Consider the following 25703-nt stretch of genomic DNA (forward strand, 5'->3'; position numbering starts at 1 on the left):
CCGCTGTATTGTGTTTGAATCTGTTTGCCATTTGTGTTTCTTGCCATGTCTGAACCCCAATCTCTCCATGTTGGCTTTCTGAACTTGGACTGTTTTGACTACGACCCTGGATTTGCCCTTAATAAAAGTCGCTTACCTCTGCACATGCGTACGCCTCCTTGACTCCGCGTTACAGACAGGTGAAAGGTAATGGCCTTTCATTTGCGGTTTTCGTTCTTGATCTTTATGCACAGGGATTTCTCTTGGTTCCCCAAATCTTTTGATAATATTATGCACAGCAGAGGGTGAAATCCCTTGATGAGGAACATTTTTTGGGACATGCTACAGACATCTATTTCAGAATGATCATATATTAACAAAAAAAACAATCATGAACAATAAAGTTGATAACTGATCTGTTTTTATTTTTTTACCTTCACATTTGATCAACTATCCCGACTTTTGTGAAACTGGATTTGAATTTAATGTTGTGGCAATACTTTTGTTTCATTGTGAAGTTTTGGTTGGCAACCAAAGCGTTAAATTCTTAAACTGCCCAACAGAATATTGTCCAATTATTCTTAATATTAATAGAATATTAATATTGTCCAATTAGGATGTTTTTTTCCAATCCTATACATTCTCAGAGAGAGAGCCAGTTATGCTCTACGACTTCCGACCATGGAACTTTTATTTTTAAGAATGCATCTCAACAGACCTCATCCAACCCACGAAGAGCTTCATAAATATCTGATGATGTGGATAAGGTAGGTTGGAGCAGGAATCATTTAAAATTGATCATGACACTGTGCTATAAAAAATGAAGTTCAAGCCCTGCACCTATCACATGTAGCCTTCTGGTGGAAGAGCCTTCCTCAGTGAATCCATGAACAAAACCACAGCCTTACTCGGGCAGAACCTGGAGGAAGAACTTGTTTTTGAGATTTATTGTGCTACCCTGAGGAATCATTTGAAAAGAAATTAAAGTGACAACAGTAAACAGTAAATCCCTTTAAAAAAAAGTCAGTTACACTGCTGAGAAAGTCTTAGTGGGGAAAATAAACTCAAAAAATAAGCTGCACATTCCGGACATCTGTATCAAATGAGAAAATAAATGCCTTTTTAGTGATTTTTCATCAACTCATCAATCATTCATAACACGTTGTAGTTGTAGTTGACTTTGTGCTGTGGTCAACACTGAAATAAAACTAAAATACAGAAGGCAACAGCGGCTGGAGTCCAGACATATTTGTCAAGTGTCAGTACAATTCCCCATGGTTTATAGCAAGTGGGTGTTCACTAATGAAATCTAATCAAACCCTAAATCGATTGCTTTACAGGTGCCAAGATGTCTGGGAGATAAAACTGGAAAAACAATCACACTTTTCATAGTGATCAAGAAGTGTTTTGAAAAGGTTTTGCTAAACAGGAAGCTGTAAAGCCTTATCTTCTATCTGGCCTCAGTGGTAACAGTAATCTTCAACGGCTACATAGTACATAATAAATATTAACCATGAACTCTAACTAACATACTTCCTCATGCAGGACATGCAATGCCAAAGTTCTGAGAACAGCACAAACAAAAAGAAGAGAAGAAAATCCTATGCTGGTGCGTATGCCCACAATTCCCAAGGAGGCCACATAGAAGAAACAACAAACAGAAATGATCAGACCAATCTATTGACTAGAAGACTACCAGCTTGCGGCTTTGTGGAGGAGCTCTGTCCTGGTTCCAATAGCCTGAGCACTTCAGATGCCTCTTTGGATTCAACAGATGGAACAGCCATCTTCAACACCACTTTGACTTCACAGTGGACCTTCTCAGTAAAAGCTCAGACCGGAGCGTTGTTCCCGCTGCGGAAACGGGTCAGAAAGCAAGATCCCTGGGACACAAATAAGAGCCAGCATCAATGAAACCATCTTTCAGCTCTGCAAAAGTCTCTCCCACAGGCAGTCCTAAGGAAAAGCAAGCATGCTTGGTGACCGTTCACCTGTTAGTGAAGCTACAGCACACAAGTGAATCCTGCTAGTTCACAGCACACGGAGGAAAGAGTAAATGCATTAATAAATAAAAAAGTCAGATTCTTCTCTTTGTGACAGCAGCACCCTTAAAAATAAAAGTGGTGGGAAGGGTTCTTTGGAGCAGTGCCATAGAAGAACCCATTTTGGTTCCCTAAAGAACCTTCTAAGGAAAGCTTCTCAACAGAAACATGTTTGTAAAAGAGACGTGCGAAATAGGTTTTTCCCTATAACCGAAAACCATTTAGTAACCTTTCAACTTTTAATGAGAAGGTTAGCAAGACTATGGCAGGTCTAGTGTCTGGAAACAAATTTCTGCTTCATTCTTTGTTGTCTTCTGTGGTTTCTGTACGTATTCAAAAACATTATGCCGTCACAAAGTGAAGTTAGGTGGTTAGTCTACAGCATATAGGCTAAGCACATGTTGAGTTCTTCTTGAGAGCTAGGCTAGGGGTGAAGCAAAAGGCACTCAGCACACTACAGCCAGTGAGCCTCTACTTACACGGTAGCACTCAGCTTTGCTGCAAAACTTATTTCTTCTTCCCTCCTAATGACATATTTTCTGTTTTTTTCTTCTGTGCCTCATTGAACAAAAGACACACCTTTATGTTAGCACGGGATGAGCAACATGGCAGCTAAATGCTAAATTGTACTTTCTAGAGAGGCCCAGCCACAAATCCGTGGCCTCGTAAACAAAGCTGACATGAAATGTGTGGAGCTGATGTTACAAAACCCTTGTTTAAGAGCTTTGGCCTTATTACAAGAGAGGAAATGCTTACAGAAGAAGTGATTCAATACTGGACCATATGCCACAGTGAGTATAGTGTACACATATTCATGCTAAAAGGGCTGAAAGAATGGCTAGTGGCTATGAGTGGAGGTAGCAGAGGAGAGTCTACCTCGGTCATGGCATCGTCGATCTGCTTAAGCTCCTCATAGTGATCCCGTGAGTCACGCAGAGGCTGCACCATGATTTCCTCAATCTGTGGGAAAAGCTGGACAGACAGACACACATACAGCATGTGCATATGACCGCAGGAGAGAGTGGGCAATATGGCAATAACGTAACATCAAGACAACTCGAGACAGGGTTGTGATATAGAATACATATCATGATGTTTTAGTTGTTCAGAAGTTGGCTGAGTTAGCTAGTATGTTAAAACAGACACAATGAATCAGCCAAACAGTAGCTACAAATAATTATTAATCTGATGAATAAGATAACAGCTGACATCCAGTCAGCTCTTTGTTAACCTGTTTTCACAATACGCTAATTGTAAAAGCTTAGAAAAGCTTATTGTGATGTAATATATTGCAATATTGTCAACCCCTATCTAACATCATCCTGGTTTAGATGCAAAATATAAGATAATCTAGAGGTTAAACATTGGTTAGGAGGTAAAAATGAGGTTTGATGTGACTACTGATTTTTTCTTACAGTGGTGATGATAGGAACCCGGGGTCATGGTGTCTACAATGCAAATATAGGCATTGCTTTTACTATCCAAAACAGCCAGTAGATCTACTTGTGTCTTTAGTTTTTAATATGTAATGACGATCATTATAGCGGTAAAATAGTGGTAATTCTGAATAAGTAAGTTTCCTTTGGGGACTATTTTGCCTTACAACACCCAGCATGTATATCTCAGGCATCAGGCAACATATTCATGACCATTTGGTGTGAACACTTTCTATGAAGCACCTTTCAGAGGTATTAAACACTTTGGATGTCTGAAATTTTTTAGACTGTTTTTTTAATGGTGTAAAAACAGCTCATCAAAGCACTTAACATCTTACATCTGTAGAAATGTTCAAAAATTGATGGAATTATCCTTTAACTTGTTTGCTGTAAGACACTGGTCCATACCTTCATGACTGTTTCAAACATGGGGATGAGGACGAACTTAATGAAGCCAATCTGAGCGGTTGGCTTGGTCACTTTGTCTCTGTCCATAAAGGGAGCGACCGGCAGACCCTCAGACTTCTCTCTGTCACTCTGAGCAGAAATGCACAGGTTTGATTTGATCAACATTGACTCAAATATAAAACCGCTGCAGGTGCACACGTGCAGACTGCACTGACCTGCATGAAGTACTCCTCCAGCAGACAGTCCACCCATGGCTCGGCCACTTCTGTAGGCCTGACCTCATTGGAAATGTCACAGCACTTGATCAGGACCATCTTCAGCTGCAAAAACACATCAGGGGGAGATACAAAGAAGGCTTTCATGGACTGGGTCAACAGATCTGCATCTTTCATCAGGCTAAAGGCTAAACGGGCCTTAATCACATCATGTTACATTTAAAACTCTAATATATGCCCTCAGGTGCAGAGTACATACACAGGTTACATGCTCCTCATTGGTGAAGTCAAAGTTGTCCACTTTGTGCTTGAAGGAGTCCAGGATCTCCCCATGTCTGGCCATGTCAGTGGCCAAAATCAGTGTGATGATTGCCTGCAGGAGAAGGGTAGCATTATTAACCATTATAACATGATTAGATCTTCTACTTCTTATTAACTCTAATAATAGCTCCGCTTTATGGTCCAAAAGTGTGGAAGCAAGCATGATTTATTTTTGTTCACCGAGAAAAATAGTTATGTCAAAATATCATTAAGTGAAGCATTACAGGTGAAAACCCTTCAAGGTTCTTTGTTGATAACCGTTCATTACATTGACCAGTTTTGGATGATTTATAAGTTTAAAATATGTGTTAATCAAGCCCTTCAGGAGCATCTGACAGGTTCCCACAAGGTACATGGTACCAAATATAGTACCAACAAAGGTTCTGTGACATGTAATAATCAGGAAACCCTTTTTGATGCTATATTGAACCACATTTCAAAAGGGTTGTTACATAAATGGTTCATATTCAAGTTTTCCATCATTTAAATCCATTTAAACACTTAAATGGTTCTTTGAGTATTTACGGTTGTATATTGAGCTATTTCCTTTACTAAAGAATCCTTAAAAAAACCCTTTTGAAGGGTCTGGTGGAGAAAAAAATGACTATTTTATACCTCCATCTCAGTTTCCAGCAGCATGATGTCAAAAAAACATTAACATGATTAACATAAACATGTCAAAAGAATCGCTTTTTTTCTTACTTTTTTTTTTTTTTTTTTTTTACAAAGTATCGAAATAATCATGCCTCTTTTTGAGATTTTCACTAAACATGTTGAGATTTTTAATTATTAAGATGAAAAATTATTCTAGGATAATAAGTCGTTATTTTGAGATACAAAGTCAAAATCATGAGAAAATAAATTATTATTTGGAGATATTAAGTCACAATTTGAGAAAATAAGTCATAATTTTGACACAATAAGTCAAACCCTAATGAAAACAAGTCTTTGTTCCAAGACACTAAGTCAAAACTTTGACATAATTCCTGCCACACTAGTTCTGCAGAGATTTCTCTTCTTTTGTTTCTAAACAAGTTAGTTTTTCTTCCAAACTTACGGCTGCAGGTGTAGACTAACCTGGCGGATCTGTTTAAAAGTTTCAGAATCCACATTGGCAAAGATGTTGCACTCAGGCAAAGCGAGGATTTGGAAGGCCACAGCACAGTGATGGTTTTCCAGAGGAGAGATGTCATTATAGCGCACTGCAAGTTCAGTGCGGGCATTTATTTGGTACCTGGAAAAGAAGTAACACAGAGTACGGCCCACTGACTTGGCTTTATCTCTTTATTGTGAGAAATATAGTCCTGTGCAAAACTCAGGGAGCACCCTTCCTTTATTAAAGTCAAAATGACCTTTTAGTGCAAGTTATTTATTATTAGTGTGAGAGAAAAAAGCAGAAACCACTTACAGCTGTGTGAAAACATTTCAAAGTCCCTGGTCAAATTATGTTTTGTTGATTTTCTAAGTGAAAATAAGTGAACGTATCCTTCACTGAAATATGACATTTTCTGTTACTTGCCAACTTTAACACATCAGAATTTTTCCTGATTTTTTTCCAGAATATGTTGAATTCAATAAATAAACAGTAACTGTGCGTTAAGATGTGCAGAAGCATGCTCTCTATAGAGGATATGAAACTTCTAATCACTTGAAAACTCTACAAAACATTGTTTTTCCAGGGGTGCCCAAAGAAAGACAAAAAACCCAACATCTAAACATAATTTCTAAAACATTCCTCAGTATTTAGTTTTCACCCATGCCTTTATTACAATGTCCATTCTTTTGTGAGACATCCTTTCAGTTTTTCAAAGAAATCTGCAGGCATATTTTTCCACACCTCCAAAGTTCAGTCTTAGAAGCTGGTTGTGTTTTCTGCTCTAATAAATCACTTAACACATTGAGGTGATGTTGAGATCTGGATCTGGACATTGTTCTTGGATCACCAGCAGCTTTTTTGTTTTGTATTGAATTGTCCTTTTCTCAGTAATGGCTTCTTAACAGACTTAAGTTGTCCTCTCACAGTGGAAACACTGACAGAGGCACACGTGGATTTTTCAGATCTGAAGTAAGAGTGGAGCTTGATTTTCTCCTCTCTCTCAAATAGATGAAAGCTGTAAGTGCTGTTTATCTGATGGGGGCAGTTTTAGGGGTCTACCAGGTCCTGTATGATTGTTAGGAGTCTCATTTTCTCTTTCCATTTTTATTTGATGGTTTTTTGAACTCTTCTTTTTTCATTTATTAGGCTTCGACTTTGTAGCTGTAGTTTCCTCAGAAAATCAGATAAAGTGGTCTCTGACTTTTGCACAGTGCTGTCTCTTTACAGTCTAGCTGGTTACAGTCACTGCCAGATTTGTGAGTTTGCAACACATTGAGTGATTCTTACGTGTTATTGTATCCAGGGTGGTCCAAGTCATGACATACTGCAGCAGTCATTAAAATGCCCAAGTCTGTCAGCGTGAGCTTTTCCTGTGGACCAAACACATCCATACACACATAAACACGTTCCCCTGACACACTGTGAGCGAGCGTCTCCGCTACAGGGCCGCTATCACTGCATTACATAAGCACGAGTTCTCACCTGAAGGTTGCAGAGGTGGATCATGCCATACATCATCTGACTCACACAGAAACAGTGGCGGAAGTTGTGGAAGGGGTTGCTACGGTAATTCTCCTGAATAGCAAGCTGAAAAAAATACGATAATCACAGGGTTCGTACAAGGCCTTGTAAATTTACACCCATAAACCCAACCACAGGTAAAGAAAAACACCTTTTCTTCCTCTATACATGTTCTATGCATGGAAAAGGCTCCGTCCAGAACGACTTTTTGCGCTGATATAAAAATGCAAGCATCTCATGCTGTGTGGACAGTGTAACCAAAACAACAGTGTAAAGATTTCTACCTTGATAGTCTATTATCAACATAACAATTACATTTTTTTTAACATTTAATCAGAATTTGATAGCATTTGATATGTCCTTCTTTTGCTTTAATACATATAACTTTCTATAACATTCATAATTAGTAAAGTGATTAATTTAAGTGAACTCAAGCTGACATGGACTTCACGTGCTTCTCCAAAAAAGCCTCTGAGGAGCAGCACAAATTCTCCGAGCTGTCCGAACAGGAGCTTCAGTGGAAGAGATAAGACTAAAAAATATCATAAATGTGTATAAAGGCCTCAGCATGGTCGGTGTCACAAATTTCAATTCTTAGAAATTCTAAAACGTCTTTTGTTTATTTCAAAGTTCAAAGGAAAAAAGCCCAGCTTTGTGGTCTCAGACTTTTGAGCCCCTCTGTATGTCCAAAAGTGTCCAGACACATGTAATTAATGAAGGCAGCTATTTTAAGTGCAGACAGAGTGCAGACAGAGGCATAAAGCCCCCCAGCACTGGGCTGTGGAGCACTGGAAGTGTGTTCTCTGCAGTGATGGAGCTCCATCCTATATGTTTGGATCAGCATCAGTACTTGACCTCACTAATGGTCCTGTGGCTGAATATCAATCAAATCCTCCCAGTATTTTGTCCGCTTCACATTAGATTGCATGTAAATATGCATTAAAGTCTGAGGAAGCGACACCTGTGAACATAACCTTAAACCCTAAGGGCCTGTATGGTGGGCTCACATTTCAGTTTCTTGCTCTTGTAACTGCACCCTGGTCAAATGACTTTGTGTTGATTTTCTAAGAGTAAATATGTTGCACATCCTCTACAGTGAACACACTTTTACACATTTTATTGCACAATTACTGTGCATTTGTTGAATTTAACATATTGGAAAAAACATAAAATGTGGCCTGTGCAAAAGTTAGGGCACAGTATAGAGCATTTGTTAATTTATTTTTACTTACAAAAATCCACAAAACATGTAACTTGACCCTGGGGGTGTTCAAACTGCAGGTGTTCAAACTTTTGACTCTATGTATGAGTATCACAGGAGTCATCAAATAAGTCTTAGCTTAGTACTGAATAATAATTCTAGCGGTTAAAATTATACTCTTACCAGCCAGCGCTTGAGAGTGATAGGGTTCATGGTGAACTCCTTCACCAGGCCAAGGTCATGGTACATGTACTCCAAGCAGCTGAGCATCTGAAGCAAACAGAAACAGCACAAATTGCTGGGCACCAATGCATGGCAAACATAGTGCATAGTACTAACCCAGAAATCATGACAAGTCTAAATATTTACATTCCTTTGAGGCAGACTCACTTCATTGTGCTCCCAGTGCCAGACATCAAAGGTAGGTTTCTTCAGAGCTTCAATCGTCTCCTGAGAGAGCGTGTACTGAGGAGATAAAAAAATGGGTGTGATGACTTTTCTTCTTCCAGCACTTTTGATTCATTCAAAAACATTGTGTTGAAAGCCAAAGCACCTTTGGATAGCTGGGAACATCGCGTCTCGGAGTTAGTTTCTTTCCATCATCCGAGAAGTTGTACTTACATGGGCAGTTCACTCTGAAAAGGAGATGGTGGAGATAATGTACATATGAATTTTACAGTCTTAGAGAAGTCACAGTTGACTTATCCGAACTGACTGAGCTATCACACTGTCCGTCATGGATGGGTTGATTAGAATGAAGTCTAGAAGTCGTTATGACCATCCTTAAACTGCTTACCTTCCTCCTCCTCTGGAGGTCATCTCATCTCTCAGCTTCTTCAGGTCGTTCTTGCACTTCTCAATCTCCACAACCTTGAGGCCCTCCACTGGGACGAAAACACAACAGCACAATACTTGATTAGCTATGCAACTATTATAGGAAAGTAACGTCACTGGCGTTAATAACACCAAGATTTCAGCACAAACATACTCAAATATTAAATATGCTCCAAGTCCTTACACTCAACTCTCTTCTCCAGCATAGCCAGCCTGTTGGTCACTTCAGTCTTCAGTTCATTGATCCTGAAGGCCCTAGAAAGAAGAAAGGCTTTTTCAAACAAGCAACCTATAGTCAGTGTAATAGTGGTGGAGTACTAGAGCACTCTCTATGGGAAAACAAACACAGCAGTTACCTGCTGAACTGCTCTGCCACCTGCGATAACACGTTCTGAAACATGTCTTCCTTCTCTGTGGAGGGAAACAAACAGGCTGTAAATCACAGCCAGGGTTAAACTCGCCTCCACTGAGGGAACAGTCACCCTGGGCCATAAATGTCAACAGTAAAGGTTAAAAAGAGAGCTGTAACATCATTGGAAAATTGGAAGTGTTGTGTGTTACCTCCCAGCTGACCAGTGGACAGAGGAATGACTTTGTAGAGAGAACTGTAAAGGGGAAATAATATAACATATGATAAAATTAATACAGCGATTGCAATGCAAATGCAGTAAATATGCATAAAGTCCAGCACAGTAAAGTAGTAATGCAGTAATAGAGGTACTTGGGAGAGTTGGTGGGCATGGTAGGATCAATGGACACTAGGGCTCCCTCAAGGTCCACCAGCATAATAGCTGTGTTTCTGTGGAAGAAAAACAGGATACTGATCGTTTTAAGTTAAGAGATACTTTTTAAATCCTACAAACGGGGAAATTCCACCTGTGCATTTAACCCATCCATGAAGTGAAACACCACATGCACACTAGTGAATGCATACACACTAGGGGCAGTGAGCACACTTGCCCAGAGCGGTGGGCAGCCCTATCCATGGTGCCCGGGGAGCAATTGGGGGTTAGGTGTCTTGCTCAAGGACACCTCAGTCATGGACTGTCAGCACTGGGGATTGAACTGGCAACCTTCCAGTCACAGGGCCAGTTCCCTGACCTCCAGGACACGACTGCGCCCAAGAAAGTCAATTAGGTCCCACTGAGATTTTAGAATTTTACTTGGCTTTTGCCACGAAACGCTGGAGCACAGTTCTTATTTCTTTACAATCAGCTGTACACTGGCCACTTTATTAAAAACGCCAGTCTTATAGCTTATTGATTTACAGTTAGAGACTGTTACACAACACACATGGGGCAGTCGTGGGCTGGAGGTTAGGGAACCTGCCCTGAGACCGGAAGGTTGCTGGTTTGATCCCCTTGGCTGACAGTCCATGACTGAAGTACCCTTGAACAAGGCACCTAACCTCCAATTGCTCCCCGGGCGCCATGGATAGGGCTGCCCACTGCTCCGGGCAAGTGTCACTGCCCCCTAGTGTGTGTTGACCACAGAACTGCACTTCGATGGGAATTATTAAGTGAAGGACTATTCTGATGTGTAAAAACTTGATTTGTGCTTGATCACTCATATTAGCACCACAATACTACCAGGTCAGTGTCACTGCTGTACTGCGACTGATCCCCCACCCAAATCATACCTGCTCAACAGTCAGCAGCACATGACTGAGATATTGTTCTTGACAACAGGTGGGCTACATTGTGTAATTATACACCTATACGAGTCATTCTACCAAACTCGTTCAAAGTCAAGGTTCAAAACATATTTCAGACTTTCTACTGACTTAGACTTTAGATTCAGATCCTTTTGCTCTGACAGACCCTTATCTTAATTTAGTTTATTTATAAAAAATAAAGGATTAAATCTATTATTTTTTCAATAACGAAACAATCATAACAGTACTGAAACTTTACCACATGTTTCGGAAGTGACAATTTTGGATAAATTTGAGCCAGCCAGTTCATGACTAGCAAACACAGCTTCAAAGGACTGTACGCACATAAAGTCATAATATTTCTCATTAAAACACAAAAAAATTGACTTGATTGAAGAAAATACTGATAATCCCTAATGTTACACACTGCATTTCTGCCTTTTGGACACATTTACTTCAAAACAATGGGATCTAACTGCTTACCATGTGGCCATGAGGGACAGGGAGGCAGTCTCTAGTTTTAGTCACTTCCTGCTCTAAAATGCAAGGCGAGGCTAAAATAAGGTTCCGCCTATGGGTTAAAATACTTTTTTACTACCTTTCATTTATGATGAATTTAAATCTTTCAACTTTACTTTGAAATAAAAAGTAAAAAATGTTTTAAAAAATAACTATGTAAGTATGATTTGAAATTTAGGCTTAGGAACAGACACCTCCCAAAGTACCATATAAATAGTGATTTTATATATTGTCACTGGCCAAAGAAAAACAAGTTTTCCCAAAACAGAAGCTTCACAGGACCACTCTGTACTTTCAGTGGACGTTAATATAAAGAGCTTTTATGTGCAGCATTTGGAGCATTTCTATTGGTCCATTGGTTATGAAAACAATGTAAAGGACAGCTGCTGTGTTCAAATTAGGCGAAAAAAAAAACCCCAACAAAAAAACTTAACAACCCTTAAAACTGGAGATGCTTGGTTTTTTTTGTGACCTGTAATGTAGGTGGACCTCATAAAGTGACCAAAGAGCGGAAGGACAAAGTAGGTGTTAATAATAAGGTGGGCAGTCTACATCTTAAAACAGTGTTTCTCAAACTGTCAAACTCAAACTGACACACTTAATCTTCATTTTGTTCCATTATCTGGCTGCACAGTTACACACTCCACTCCACTCACCAATATCTGAACGAGAGACCCTGAAATGTACGAACGTATTCTCGAACACTGACTTTCGATTTTTGGCCTTATTGTACTTTCACAGGAGACGTGTGTGCATGAATGATGAGTCAGTGCCATATTTGTAAGATCCAGCACATGGTATGGGTGCGGTGATAGTGAGGCATTTTGCTCTTGACTTATTATTTTTGTTATAGTGTGTTAGAGAAGCAGGTGTTGTACTCTGGTTTGCTCTGTGCTCTGTCAGTTTTCTTATTGTCTGCTGTGTGCATGGATAAAGCGAACGTCTCTCGCTAAGTGTTGTAAAGGTGTCTTCGTTAGTTGTGTACTGGAGGCAGTTTCACTTTGACAGAGTTCATGGTTGTACTGAATTATTAGCCTGTAGACTGCAGCGATTCGAGCATAGCTGCATGATATTCAAGTTGCATGATTTTAGTACTTTTAAATGCTAAGCAGTTGTAATGATGCTGTGATGCAATCTGTGAAAAGCCACAGGCCCTCATATTGACCACCACCTATTCTGCTGCCTTTATGATTACAAATGAAGAAAATTGACTCCTCTACTGAATCTCTAGGCTCCGACCAGCACATCAGCATCAACCTTGTGTATAATATAGGCCTAATAGCATGCCCAACATTCTTTGTGTAGTCTGTATTATTCAGTACAGCCGGTGTGATGTGTCATGTGTTGCAGAAAAATAGATTTTACAAGACTAAATATCTTGCACATCATGGCAATATGCACGTGTATGCATGCGCAAGGGAGCGAGAGGATGTACTCAGCAGGAGACTTAATAACTAAGGCAGTACAGGACTGTAAATAGTTTGGAAACCACTGTCTTAGAATAACAACAGATGTTTGAGTGTTTAGTGTGAATGTTAATGCAAGCAACTAACCTCGGGATATTGGACGAGGAACACAGCAGTTCTTTAATGTCACATGGACTGCAGTGACGACTGAACAACACCTACAAATAAAACAGTCAGTTCAGCCTCTGTGTGTCTTTATATGGCTGTGTTAGAAGCTCATAATATACACACACATTTCCCAGAGACATTCTAGACTAACAATCTTCACACACCTTAAAAAGATGGTTCTTCAAGGGTTCTTTAGTAAATAAAATGTTTCTGTACAGAACACTCAAGAGCCCTTTGCATGTTTAAAGAGTTCTTTTGCATTATAAAAGGGTTGGATGAATGGAAAATGTGTTTTTATATGGTTCTATGTAGAACGTTTTTGAGAAGGGTTATATGCTGCACCAAAAAGGGTTCTTCTGTCGTTACATGACTTCACACCATAACAATAAAAGCGCCCTTTTTGGTTATATATACAAACCCGTTCACAAAGGTTCTACATAGAACCAACTACAACACATTCTCCTTCCATCTGAAGAAGGCTTTAAAGATGCAAGGAACTTTAATCATGCAAAGGGTTCCCTGAGTGTTCATGGCTCTATATAGAACAAAAACATGCTATAATTTTAGAATTCATCATTTCTAACTCATTGAAAGAAGTGGAAAATAACTCTGTCAGAAGGTTTAATCAATACTGTGTTTGCATTTGGAAGCAGGAGATCATTATGCTAGGAATTTGATGATGTACATTGTCATGTACGGTCTTGCTTTGCAGAAAGAAAAAAATCCCTGTCAATCTCTGTTATTGTTTCATCTAAAAAAAAAAGTCTGATTCAAACCTGTTGATACAGAATGTGAACTGAATGTAAATGTAATTTATGAAATGACTAAATAATGCAAAAGTTTGTGTGCCCTGGCCAAATTACTCGTTTCATTGATTTTTGAAGTGGGAAAAAAGGTCAATACATCCTCAATAGACTTCACACTCCTGCATATTTTAATGCACTATTGCTGTCTATTTACTGAACCTAACATATTTAAAAAATAATAATAAGTAAAATGTTGCCTTTGCGAAAGTTACAGCACATGAAAAAATGTTACTTTCATTTTTTGCAAAAATAATGCAATTTGACCATGGGACTTCAAACTTTTGCACAAGACTGTGTACTTAATTTAATGTAATAATACAGGAAAATAACAATAGTAACAATAGACATCTAAGGGACATCCTGTATGATAACCATTACAGTTGCTCTTGCAGCATTTATGAAGAGCTAATAAAGCAAATATGACATATGTTAGACATTTGTGATTCTAAAATAGAGCAATGTGTAAAGGAAATGGTCTGAAACGCTGTTACGATAATGATTCACGAAGATAAATAGGCCATTTTGGTTTCATTAGTGTCTCTCTGGAGCGTGGGATAATAGCGTGCAGGTGGAGGAGACAGCTCACTCAGCTCCAACACATCTATTTTAGAGTGGACACATGTCACCTCCAGCACACACTTGGCTCTGGTTGTTTGTGTTTCGCAATCATTACTGTATGTCATCACTGTCATAAGAAAACCTCGTACCTCTGAAGGGGCGATGTTAAGATACAAGCAATTCTGGATCTTTTCTATTGGTCCGTTCACCACGAAATGTTCACACAACATAAAGGGCAGCTAGAGAGTTGAGACACGATAGGTAAAATGCTGAAATTGTGATCATATATAAATGTTGCTTGTATACTAGAATGCATCAGTTGTAATTAATATATTGCGCACTATGCAAATTTTTAATGTGCTGGTCTTAACATTTATTAGGCTGTTCATCTAACGGGACATTTTGCTAACATTTCCCATAGTCAGCATGTAACGGCTAGAGTGTGACCTCCATATGGAATACTACAGTAGTGTAAATCACCACATTCACTTACTTTTCCGCTCTGTCCTCTGGGAAATGCACCTGAGAAGAGCTATCAATGGAGGCCCAAACTGAGCATGCTAGTAGCAGGTGTCACTGCAGCCTATTATGCCACTGACACCTGTGGGACAGGCCATCGTCAGCTTTATTTTTAATCTCAGCTCACTGCTATTCCTGCCCTTCCCCTTCACTGTTTTTTTTCCCAAAGGAGCATGAGCTCACTGACCTATATATCACAAATCAACCCTGGCCTGAATTCAGGTCTGAAAGGTGATTTACAGTGCGTTCAAAATTCAAATATTAAATCGCGGAATTACAGAAAACATTACTTATTAACATGATGCAGACAGAGCACAGCCTGGCAAGGAAAGCAATTTTCACTCACATTGTGTTGAGATGTAAACAAAGTCATTCTAGAGAAATTTGCTGAGTTAGTGGTGGTGACAGGAAGCAGACGTCTGAAGCATTTAATGCCTTTGAAAGTTCCCTCACAGAATGTTATTACACAAAATGGCTAAAATGTTAAATGATGCCCAAAACTTGGTTTTATGATAGTATTTTGGTCTAAAACACATTTTTTATAAACCTATTTGTGCTAGAGTGGTACAGGGAGGGTGCTGCATAATATAAGCTGCACTTATATTTTATTGTATTGCACTGTGTATTGTAGTGTATTGTACTGTATTTTATTGTATTGCACTGTGTATTGCAGTATATTGTACTGTATTCTATTGTATTGCACTGTGTATTGTAGTATATTGTACTGTATTTTATTGTACTGCACTGTGTATTGTAGTATATTGTACTGTATTCTATTGTACTGCACTGTGTATTGTAGTATATTGTACTGTATTTTATTGTATTGCACTGTGTATTGCAGTATATTGTACTGTATTTTATTGCATTGCACTGTGTATTGCAGTATATTGTACTGTATTTTATTGTATTGCACTGTGTATTGTAGTATATTGTACTGTATTTTATTGTATTGCACTGTGTATTGTAGTGTATTGTACTGTATTTTATTGTATTGCACTGTGTATTGCAGTGTATTGTACTGTATTTTATTGTATTGCACTGTGTATTGCAGTATATTGTACTGTATTCTATTGTATTGCACTGTGTATTGTAGTATATTGTACTGTATTTTATTGTATTGCACTGTGTATTGTAGAATATTGTACTGTATTTTATTGTATTGCACTGTGTATTGTAGTATATTGTACTGTATTTTATTGTATTGCACTGTGTATTGTAGTATATTGTACTGTATTTTATTGTACTGCACTGTGTATTGTAGTATATTGTACTGTATTCTATTGTATTGCACTGTGTATTGCAGTGTATTGTACTGTATTTTATTGTATTGCACTGTGTATTGCAGTATATTGTACTGTATTTTATTGTACTGCACTGTGTATTGCAGTGTATTGTACTGTATTTTATTGTATTGCACTGTGTATTGCAGTATATTGTACTGTATTTTATTGTATTGCACTGTGTATTGTAGTATATTGTACTGTATTTTATTGTACTGCACTGTGTATTGCAGTATATTGTACTGTATTTTATTGTACTGCACTGTGTATTGCAGTGTATTGTACTGTATTTTATTGTATTGCACTGTGTATTGCAGTATATTGTACTGTATTTTATTGTATTGCACTGTGTATTGCAGTATATTGTACTGTATTTTATTGTATTGCACTGTGTATTGTAGTATATTGTACTGTATTTTATTGTATTGCACTGTGTATTGCAGTATATTGTACTGTATTTTATTGTATTGCATTGAATGGCACAGAGCTCTGTGTTTAACTCCGTTCCTTTTTCTCTCTGTATCTACACTGACTTGTCTCTAGCAGTATCTGAGCTCAGGACCATCTTTCTCTCTAACCTATTGGTAACTAGCAAAGATACTTTCTAGATAGACAAAGCACTTCTTGTAAGTCGCTCTGCATAAGGGCGTCTGCTAAATGCTGTAAATGTAAATGTAAATGTAACACTACCCACACAAAAAAACCTATTTTTCAGATTTAACATTATTTTGACCATTATCACCGAAGTATGTAAACGCTCAGAAACATGTGTAGGTTCACAGGTCATTTTCAATGCTAAATAAAATAGCTACATTTGCATTGTAGGTATCATGACCCCTGGTTCCAGTCAGCACCACTGTGAGGAAATCCAAGGCAATATGGTTTTCAACAATGAACCATTTCCCCTCAAACCTCTCAACATCTGAATTAACCTATCAAATCTATCTATCTATCTATCTATCTATCTATCTATCTATCTATCTATCTATCTATCTATCTATCTATCTATCTATCTATCTATTATTGACCTATACAGGCTCAAAATCCACACACACAAGCAGACCCTCAGGAGATCAAACTGTCTCTTCAATTTTACCTTCCAGACAAAGATTAAACACAACATTCTGGCAAGGTACAGGCTTGTAAAAACTCAGTTTGATAATCAGTATCAATTGTGTTGCATATCATATAAGTTCCTTAAACTATAAAGCCTCATTATTCTGTAACCTCTGCCTAATGTGCAGCTAATATGTAAGGTATGTCGTTACGAGAGCAAGGAATCCTTAATGTTTAATATGTTAAATGTTCTTTCTGACGTCTGTTTTTATCCATTCGTTAAAAAGTTCCAAGGAAGTTAGTAAGTTGGAAAAGTGTCAGAGATGGCCAGGTGAATCTTTATGAGCTGTTAAGATCATGTAGTTTCCTGATTAAGAGCTTGAGAGCTATAACACACAGAGAAACACACCACCCACCTTCTGCACTTTGCCATCCACATCCAGGTAGATGGTTCTGGGGGTGTAGGATGAGGAGCCCGAGCCCATGCCGGCAGTGGTGCCTCAGTGAGCCGACAGGAGGAACTGAGGGAGAACTTCTCCTACTCTGGAGGAGGCTTTCCCCAAGAGCAAATCCAAAATCCACCAAGAAGCCACAGAGGAACTCACTGGAGAATGTCTGGCCGTGGCGAGATGAGCAGATGAAGATCAGTTACATTCACAAAAGAATCACAAAATACATTCACTGTATAAAGTCCAGGTTGAAAACATTCTGAGATTAATATCTCATTGTAGGTTCTGCTATATTAATTTCTCCATCAGTGTAAAGTGATCTGTCTGCTGTCAGTAGACACATATGCACTGATATATAACTGAATGAAGGATGACTATGAGGTAAATGCTGCCGATGTATTTGCATATGTGTGGAGCAATGTCATTCAATTGCTATTCCTTCCCTTGTAGAAGTGCCCCAGTCTTTAAACTATAGAACAAAAAATAGTTCATTTTATTCATATAAAATCATTCTTCATTCTTTCATTTTATTATTGCTTTTGGTATATGGCTTTTGCATATACACTAGAGTGCTTAGTATATGAATCCCTTGCATACTAATCAATTTTAAGGCTTTAATTTCTATTAAGCTACACCTTCCTTAATTTTAATTTGAATTATTTTCTCATTTGTGAAACATTCTGAATGACTGCAGAATATGAAAAGTGCTACATAAATACACTTGCCTTGCACTCACTGACAAATTCATACCGACAAATTCACCATTCATTTCACTATCCATCAAATAATTCACACACAGACTTCACCACTGTTCTGCACAATGCTGAAATATGTGTCCTACATCACTAAAAATAATTTGAAATAGGTTGTAAGGAAATATCCATATTCACTCACCTGAACTGTATGAGCTGCGCCGTATTCTCATGTCATGTGCAGGACAGGAGAGCTTCACAGGTGCTAAGCATGGAGCCTAATCGACTGAATGAGGGGGGGGAGCCTGGGGGTATTGAAGGACTTTGAATGTAACTGCTGCTCTACGCCAGTTGCCAGGGGACAGTTACTAGGGGTGAAAAAGTGGGCTGTCTTGTCTCTGCCGGATATCTTCAGCGCTGATGCAGTCACTTAGATATTTAGATGAAGATGATAAATGATGCCAGATCAAATCTAGCCAATGTTTCAATCAACATAAATGAGTAAATGGATGCAAACTGCCAGTTACTTGTGGTTGTGTTGCCATGTACCACACCAGGGGGTTTGGGTTTTGATTTTGAAACTTATTTTCAGGCAGCTCTGTGTTAGTGAATTACATTTCCCCATCCAAATCTATAAATTAATATCAACACTTGCAGATCATGTGATTTGAACTTTTTCAAACTGCGATTTTAATATAAACTTGATTCATCTTTTGGCCTTAAAGGTTGTTTTAGTTCATTGTTTTTTTTTTTTTAATGTAATCATCGCACTATTTCAACTCTGCCAATATTGTAATAATGTTCCTGTTCCAGTATTAAATTTTAATTGCAAATACTATGGTTACATTTTTAAAACACCCAATAAAAAAAATGATACAATGATTTTTTCCCCTCTGGTATCTAGGTAGATACAGCCAAGCAAGCTCTCCCATTGGTTAGGACTTCAAGAGCTGAGTAAAAGGCCTAATGCAGCAGATCATAAAAGCCTTCAGGAGCTTCTAGATACATCACTGACTGTGAATACGAGTAGAAGTCTAAGCAGGGTTATTATAGTTAAATAAAACTATTACTACAATAAAAATAAGCAGTGCTTGTTAACTGTATTAAAAGTTTTAATGATTTTCAAAACCATGAAAACAAAATCAAAACTATAATGTTCATATGGAAACTAAAATGAAATAGAAATACACAAAAAAACATTAGCTTTTATTTTGTATTTTTTTAGTGTGAATGAGAGTTTAGAAGTGAAACTCTTTGGAGTTTGGCCATCTTTAAGGAAAGCAGGAGCCGAGCTGAGCTCAGTCTATTGTTGCGCTAATTTTATTCTACCCTTTTCATAGGGTAATACCTAGCAGTAGCAGCAGCAGCCTTATGCAGGGACTCGTTATTGAAGGACTCACTGTAACACTACAGCAAAGTAAAATATATGGTAATGTATCTGTTACAAGCTTGAAATAAAGCAAGGAATCTATAAGAAGCTCCAAATGTCCACATTTAATCCAGAACACACAAAAAATGTTCAAGCGTGTCACTGTTAGCTTAGCCCTAATACACTCCTTGTATATAAAGCCTTTGATCAACTCCATCTGAGAGTCTGAACATGTGAAGTGATACTATTTAATCCCACAAACGGGGAAATTCCACCTCCGCATTTAACCCGTCCATGAAGTGAAACACCACATGCACACTAGTGAATACACACACACTAGGGGGCAGTGAGCACACTTGCCCAGAGCGGTGGGCAGCCCTATCCACAGTGCCCGGGGAGCAATTGGGGGTTAGGTGTTTTGCTCAAGGACACCACAGTCAGGGACTGTTGGCACTGGGGATCGAACCGGCAAACTTCCAGTCACAGGGCCAGTTCCCTAACCTCCGGCCTACGACTGCCCCCAATGTGTTTCAATGAAAGGAATAATAATAATAATAAAAAAACCTCTGACTTTATGTTCAAAGGCTTTAACATGGTCAGTGTCACAAATGTGGCTAAATTTGAATTTGTCCTTTTTGTTGTTTATTTTCAGGTTTAAAGTGCTCCCAACTGACAGATTCAGGAGATCCTTTGTCCTCAGAGCCATCAGGCTCTTCAACACTTTCCAGGGGGGTCAGCAGAGAAGGGTGAAGAGAGAGGAGGACTGAATCTGAGCCTCCTGCTTATCCTGTGTTTTTTTATCCATCTGCACATTTAGACAGTGTGCTGCACATTTCGCACTTTGTGCATACCTCATTGCGCATCTTACATCTGGACACTAGACACTTTATGTGGTATAATATATACACATATTTATTTATTCATTCAGTGTGGTCATTATATGCCATTACCTGTGAATTCTTATACAGTCATTATTGCACTGCATCTCTCATCTCAGGTTCTAGATATTATCACAGATTGTTGTATCTTTCCCTATTTGTATATATGCCTGTAGATAGGATCTGGAATATTTATTCTTGTTATATGTCTACAACCTTATTACGGTTACTGTACAGTGCTGTGCGTCTGCTACTGGCTGCTAAATTTCCTTCGGGATCAATAAAGTATCTGTCTATCTATTTAGCTATCTTTCCCACTACTGCTACTCCACAGGCAATAAACAACAGATGTTTTCATCAGAGCTCTTAAACACGGAGACCAGAGAGATTCTTCAACCAGTGCTGCCCTGGTGGGACAGTGGAAACATTCTTTTGAAGCACATCTTGCAATTAGCACAGATCTGACCAAGATGCCCCATCAAAAAACAGAAAACAAGCTCACAAGCTCTGCGTTGGCACACCTACCCTTGTGAATGAATGAAGCTGTTGCAGCACGTGGCCTGGTCATTAGCAGCCCTTGTGAGGACAATATTGAAGAGTCAGCAGCAGAGGCAAGAGTGAGCCTGCCTATGAGCCTTTTTCTAATTACCATCCCCCCTGGGGGAAAACGCACACATCCTACTCCTCCATCCACCAACACTGATACACTCCTGCCAGCACCACCCAGCACATACACAGAGTCCTAGAGCGTTCATAACCAATGACCCCCACTAAGGGACAGATTCACTTATGTTAGCAAAAAATAGTGACAAATAATATACACAACTTTGGAAAACTTTTTGTGGGAAGATTATCACTAACATTATTACATGGACATATTTGCATACATACACACTATAAGGACAAACATATTGGGACCTACACATTACATCTACAGGAGCTTTTTTTGACCATCCCATTGTAAATCCATAGGCATTAATATGGAGTTGGTCCCCCTTTGCAGCTGTTACAGCTTTTTGCCCATTGACCCAGAAGAGCATTTGTGAGTTCAGACACTGATGGCCTGGCTCACAATCTCCATTCTAGTTCATCCTAAAAGTAGGGTTGAGGTCAGGGCTCTCTGTGGGCCAGTCAAGTTCGTCCACAGCAAACCCACCCAACCATGGCTTTGTGGACCTTTGTGCATATAGATATGAGTGTGTGTCTGTGTCTATAATATTGGCCTTTAAACAATTACATATACAAATCTGAGTAAAAAAGGTTTGTACCAAGTTGATATGTAGTGTATTAATGCCCATATCTGAGTAAGCTACTCTCTGTGGCAATAGAGACCAAATTTTTGAGAAAATAATCATCAAATCTGTGTCACCACACCATAAAATATCAATATGATTCCATAAGCTTAAAATGCTAATACAGTGTAGACTACTTCTCTGATCCGGACAGACCTGAAGCTTAGTAGTGACAGGCTTGGGACTGTTTATAAAGTCAGTGAAATGTGACAGCAGGCTGACAGATTCTCAGATGTTGGAAAATACACCGACCTGTACGTTTGTAATGTGGGTTGATTTATTGACTGATGATGCCTCTTATGGAAAAAAGCTTAGCAAAATGAAAGGGAAGTTATTAACACGTACAAACTTGGGAGAATGTTTGTAACCATTGTTATTGTAAATCAGTTGGTTTGATTATATGTATATTCATAAGGTAGTCATTATTTTGCCCTGACGGTCTGTTCATTACCAATAATAATTATTAACAATACTTGTAATACTGTATTGCACAAGCCTTGTTTACAGCACAACAGCCATGTATAGTTTACTGGAACTGGTTTATGACACATGGAAACCGTGGGGATAGAGAGATATGGATACAGAGGGGATACCTTGCAACATGTCATGAATTGTAAAAAAGTCTTTAAACATCATATTTTTGGGATATCGCCCAGCCCTAACATAATAACAGTGAGATATGGGGTTCTGAATGCTTTTTCATGACTGAAACCCTTTATGTATGTGACCTTCTCTTAGTCAAACTGCCTTATACCGTTCCCTCACAAAAAACATGCAATTCCGACTGACTTAAACAAGAATTCTGCTGATGTTTTACAACTTCTGCATAATTCAATGGTTAATATGTGAACAGTCGTTTAGAGTGATTTGATGTGAGATGCTCTGTACTAGAGAAACTTACTGTCTCCACATTTGTGGTGGGGACAGGAACCGAAAAGTTTAATGCCTCTAAATTAAGTTATGAGATGTGATTTCAAGAAGCTAAAAGGTCTATAGCTCATTCATAGCGGAGGGATACATGCAGGGTGAGGTGAGTATGGGCTCACTGGTGTCTTTGAAGACTATTATGCCCATATTTACATTGTAGACAATGTACGTCCCAATTTTCAGGTACAGATCTGCCAACACTGCCACATTTACCACAGTAGCCCAGTATCACCAAACGTTTCGGCTCTTCTCAAGTACAATAAATACATTATTAATACTGGTTTGAAATATAGGTCAGATCTAAACATCTGCCCAATGATGATGATACCTTTTTAAGCAATTATCTGCCAATACTGATGTGATTATAATATCATTGTATTTGCATAGAAATTATATTTTTCCCCCAAAACATTTGCGTAACACAGTTGCCACTCTTGTTTAATATTTCAACAAGGGCCAGGAGCCTCGCAGCGAGCGCACAGAGCAGCCGACACAAAATCAGCAGATGGCCAATGCTTACGCAATCCAGCAGATTAGTAAATCACACCTTGAGTAATCAAGGATGCAAGTGGCTGCAATTAATCAGAGGACACAGGCGAGGCGTCCAGTCATATTTCAATAACAAAAGGGTGTTCAGCTGGAGATCTGAGAGAAAGACATTATCCTGATAATGAGACGGGGGCTTTACGGACTGGGCCAACATGTCTGCATGTCGGTTTCAGATGAGGCCAGGAATATGGAAGACTCCTCTCATGGGTTCCTTTTATCTTCTTTTCTCCCCACTCAAAATCCCTAATGTTTCATCTTCTTGGGGCTTGAAAGCCTTGCCTGAAAATTCACCAGAAGGTACGGCTTTCTGCTCCTGTGCTCTGTGATCTCAGTGACAAAAAGAGCAAAGGGCTCCATGAGCCACATCCAGTCATTCAGGGTCAAACCTTCCATGGGTGATGCAGGAGGCTGAATCACCCTGTAGAATCAAAGTTGGATTGAATGGGTCTAAAAATATTACATTCGTCATTTCCGCTGTTATAGAAGATCCACTTAGTGCTATTTAAAAACCTTTCAGGAATATATTCAGCGCATTAAAGCACATCAACAGGTTACGCACTTGATGTAACTTGATTTGGCTCTATATTTTTGATGTTTGATTAGAGTAGCTACTCTGACCTGCTTCCATGAGCACTGATTAGAGCCATTCTGCATAATCATCACTCTAAAACAGCACTTAGGGCCTTCAAAAAGCGCCCTCGATATGAAGAGGTTCAGCCTAACCCTCAGGTGAAGGAATAACAGTAATCAAAAATATTTCCATAATGGGAAGATTAGTTTGATGTTACTTTATTAGTGACCATCCAAAGACAAATGAAGGCTTCATTTCCAGCACACTAGTCATGTCACCACTCGTAGGTGGGTACCTGACACTATCTGAGACTAAGGTGATGTATAGTTTCCTTCAGTGACTTAAAAATAAAAACATTCGGGAAATGATGTTTTCAACAATATAAGACCAGTTTGGCGGCAGATAAATGTACATTCTTGAAAAAGATGGTTCTTCAAGGAAACTTTGGTAAAGCATCATGAACACATGTGGGATTAAATGATTCTTTGTATAGTAAACTGGTTCTTCAGACTGATGAAGAATGAGTTGTGTATGGAAAAGGTTCCATATAGCACCAAAAGGGTTCTCCTGTCATTACAAGCTTGACATTATAACAATAGTAGGACTCTTTATCGGTGCTATATAGAGCTCGTTCTCCATCAGTCAAGAATGCAAATGCTTCTTTGAGCGTTCACTCTTCTATATAAAATCATTGTTTTTACTGAAGAACCCTCGTAAAACCGTCTTTTTAAAGTGTGTATAAAGAGTGCATTAAGAGTGATTCTAATGTCCCAGTCCTGTCCAACTTTACAAGTTTACATAGTTGTAAAAATGAATATAAAGCTGTAAATAAATAAACAAACTAACAAAGTAAACAAAACATTGTATCTCCAAAAAGGTGACTTTACAGGAGAAGGAAAAAAACTTAATTAACTGTTAATAGAAGTTCATGGAAACATTATTCCAAGTAATTTTGGACCATTTCTCTTCTAAAGGACATTTATTTTTCCATCATTTTGTAATACTATTATATACGTTATTTTAAGGCATACAAGTCTTAACAGTCAGGGATCCTTTTAGAGATGGCAGTGAGTCTTACAGGCAGCTGTCGGGCTGTCATTAAGCTTTGATCTCTGCTGTCTGTATCAATTCCACACCCATTGAACAGGTGATGCAAAGAACTCTTTGCCAAAAAGATACTGACCTCTAGTGGTTATGAGGCGCAAATACTCAGAAGGTCTTTGAAGTCCTGTGGGCGGTCAGTGACCCTGCCGCACTTCAGAGGGATTGTTGTTTAGTCAAGTTGAGTCAGGTGTGTTAGAGCAGGACAAACACTGAAGAGTCACTCCATCTAAAGAGTGACATCTGAGTCCACAACATCTGATGTTTTGTATAAGAGACAAAAATATGCTATTGTGTTTCAAGCTTAATATACTGCATATAAAGTTTCTAATTAGCAAAGGGGATGATTTTTTTATTGCAAGAGGAAAAAGTCTCTAGAGCTGTCAAATGATTCAAGTTATTTTGTGCATTCTTTCGTGTAGTTAGTTGGGATTAATCGCATTTGTCTTGTTCGTTCAAAACTACACCTGCATTAAAACGTTGATGCTGGAGTGAGTAGAGAAGCAGGTAAACCCGCTTTGACTGGCGATTAAGATGTAATTTTATAGAAAGGATTTTGGCAGTTGACATGGAAAAAAAAACAACAACAAACACTCAATAAACTTGATTAGATGCTGTTTATATTCTGAATGGTGACCTTTCAAGGTCATTTCAGCCTGAGACCCTATTTTTTTTAACTTGCCCACACCCACTTGGACTCTCCACTCGGATATATGTCACAACTATTTTACACAAGAGTCCATTTGTGGCAGACATGAAAGAGATCACAGTGAGATCACAGAAGTATTCAAACAGAACACACTCCCCCTCGGCAGGTTAGCCTCAGTAAGCTAATCGGGTAGCCTAGCCTGTCAAC

At 38.7% G+C, this 25703-nt stretch overlaps 1 protein-coding gene across 4 annotated transcripts; it reads right to left on the minus strand.

The window, feature by feature from the left end:
• Positions 1-398: 398 nt before the first annotated feature.
• On the minus strand, positions 399-18447 carry pde9al (phosphodiesterase 9A like). 4 transcript variants are annotated; one of them, XM_037546472.1, is made up of 20 exons: positions 18363-18447; positions 17436-17634; positions 12780-12850; positions 9775-9852; positions 9615-9658; positions 9410-9464; positions 9238-9308; positions 9016-9103; positions 8773-8854; positions 8610-8684; positions 8403-8489; positions 6980-7084; positions 6785-6867; positions 5479-5635; positions 4340-4453; positions 4081-4185; positions 3866-3994; positions 2898-2993; positions 2501-2573; positions 399-1862 (listed from the first exon to the last, which is right to left on the minus strand). In XM_037546472.1, the coding sequence occupies exons 2-19, from the start codon at positions 17502-17504 to the stop codon at positions 2529-2531; spliced, it is 1554 nt and encodes a 517-aa protein (XP_037402369.1). In that variant the 5' UTR covers positions 17505-17634; positions 18363-18447; the 3' UTR covers positions 399-1862; positions 2501-2528. The 4 variants fall into 4 exon arrangements, with proteins under 4 accessions (XP_037402369.1, XP_037402368.1, XP_017568519.1 ...); XM_037546471.1 differs by having other exon boundaries at positions 2501-2579; XM_017713030.2 differs by lacking the exon at positions 2501-2573.
• Between the last annotated feature and the right edge of the window lie 7256 nt (positions 18448-25703).

The sequence above is a fragment of the Pygocentrus nattereri genome, chromosome 17 (assembly GCF_015220715.1).
Source record: "Pygocentrus nattereri isolate fPygNat1 chromosome 17, fPygNat1.pri, whole genome shotgun sequence".
NCBI lineage: Eukaryota > Metazoa > Chordata > Actinopteri > Characiformes > Serrasalmidae > Pygocentrus > Pygocentrus nattereri.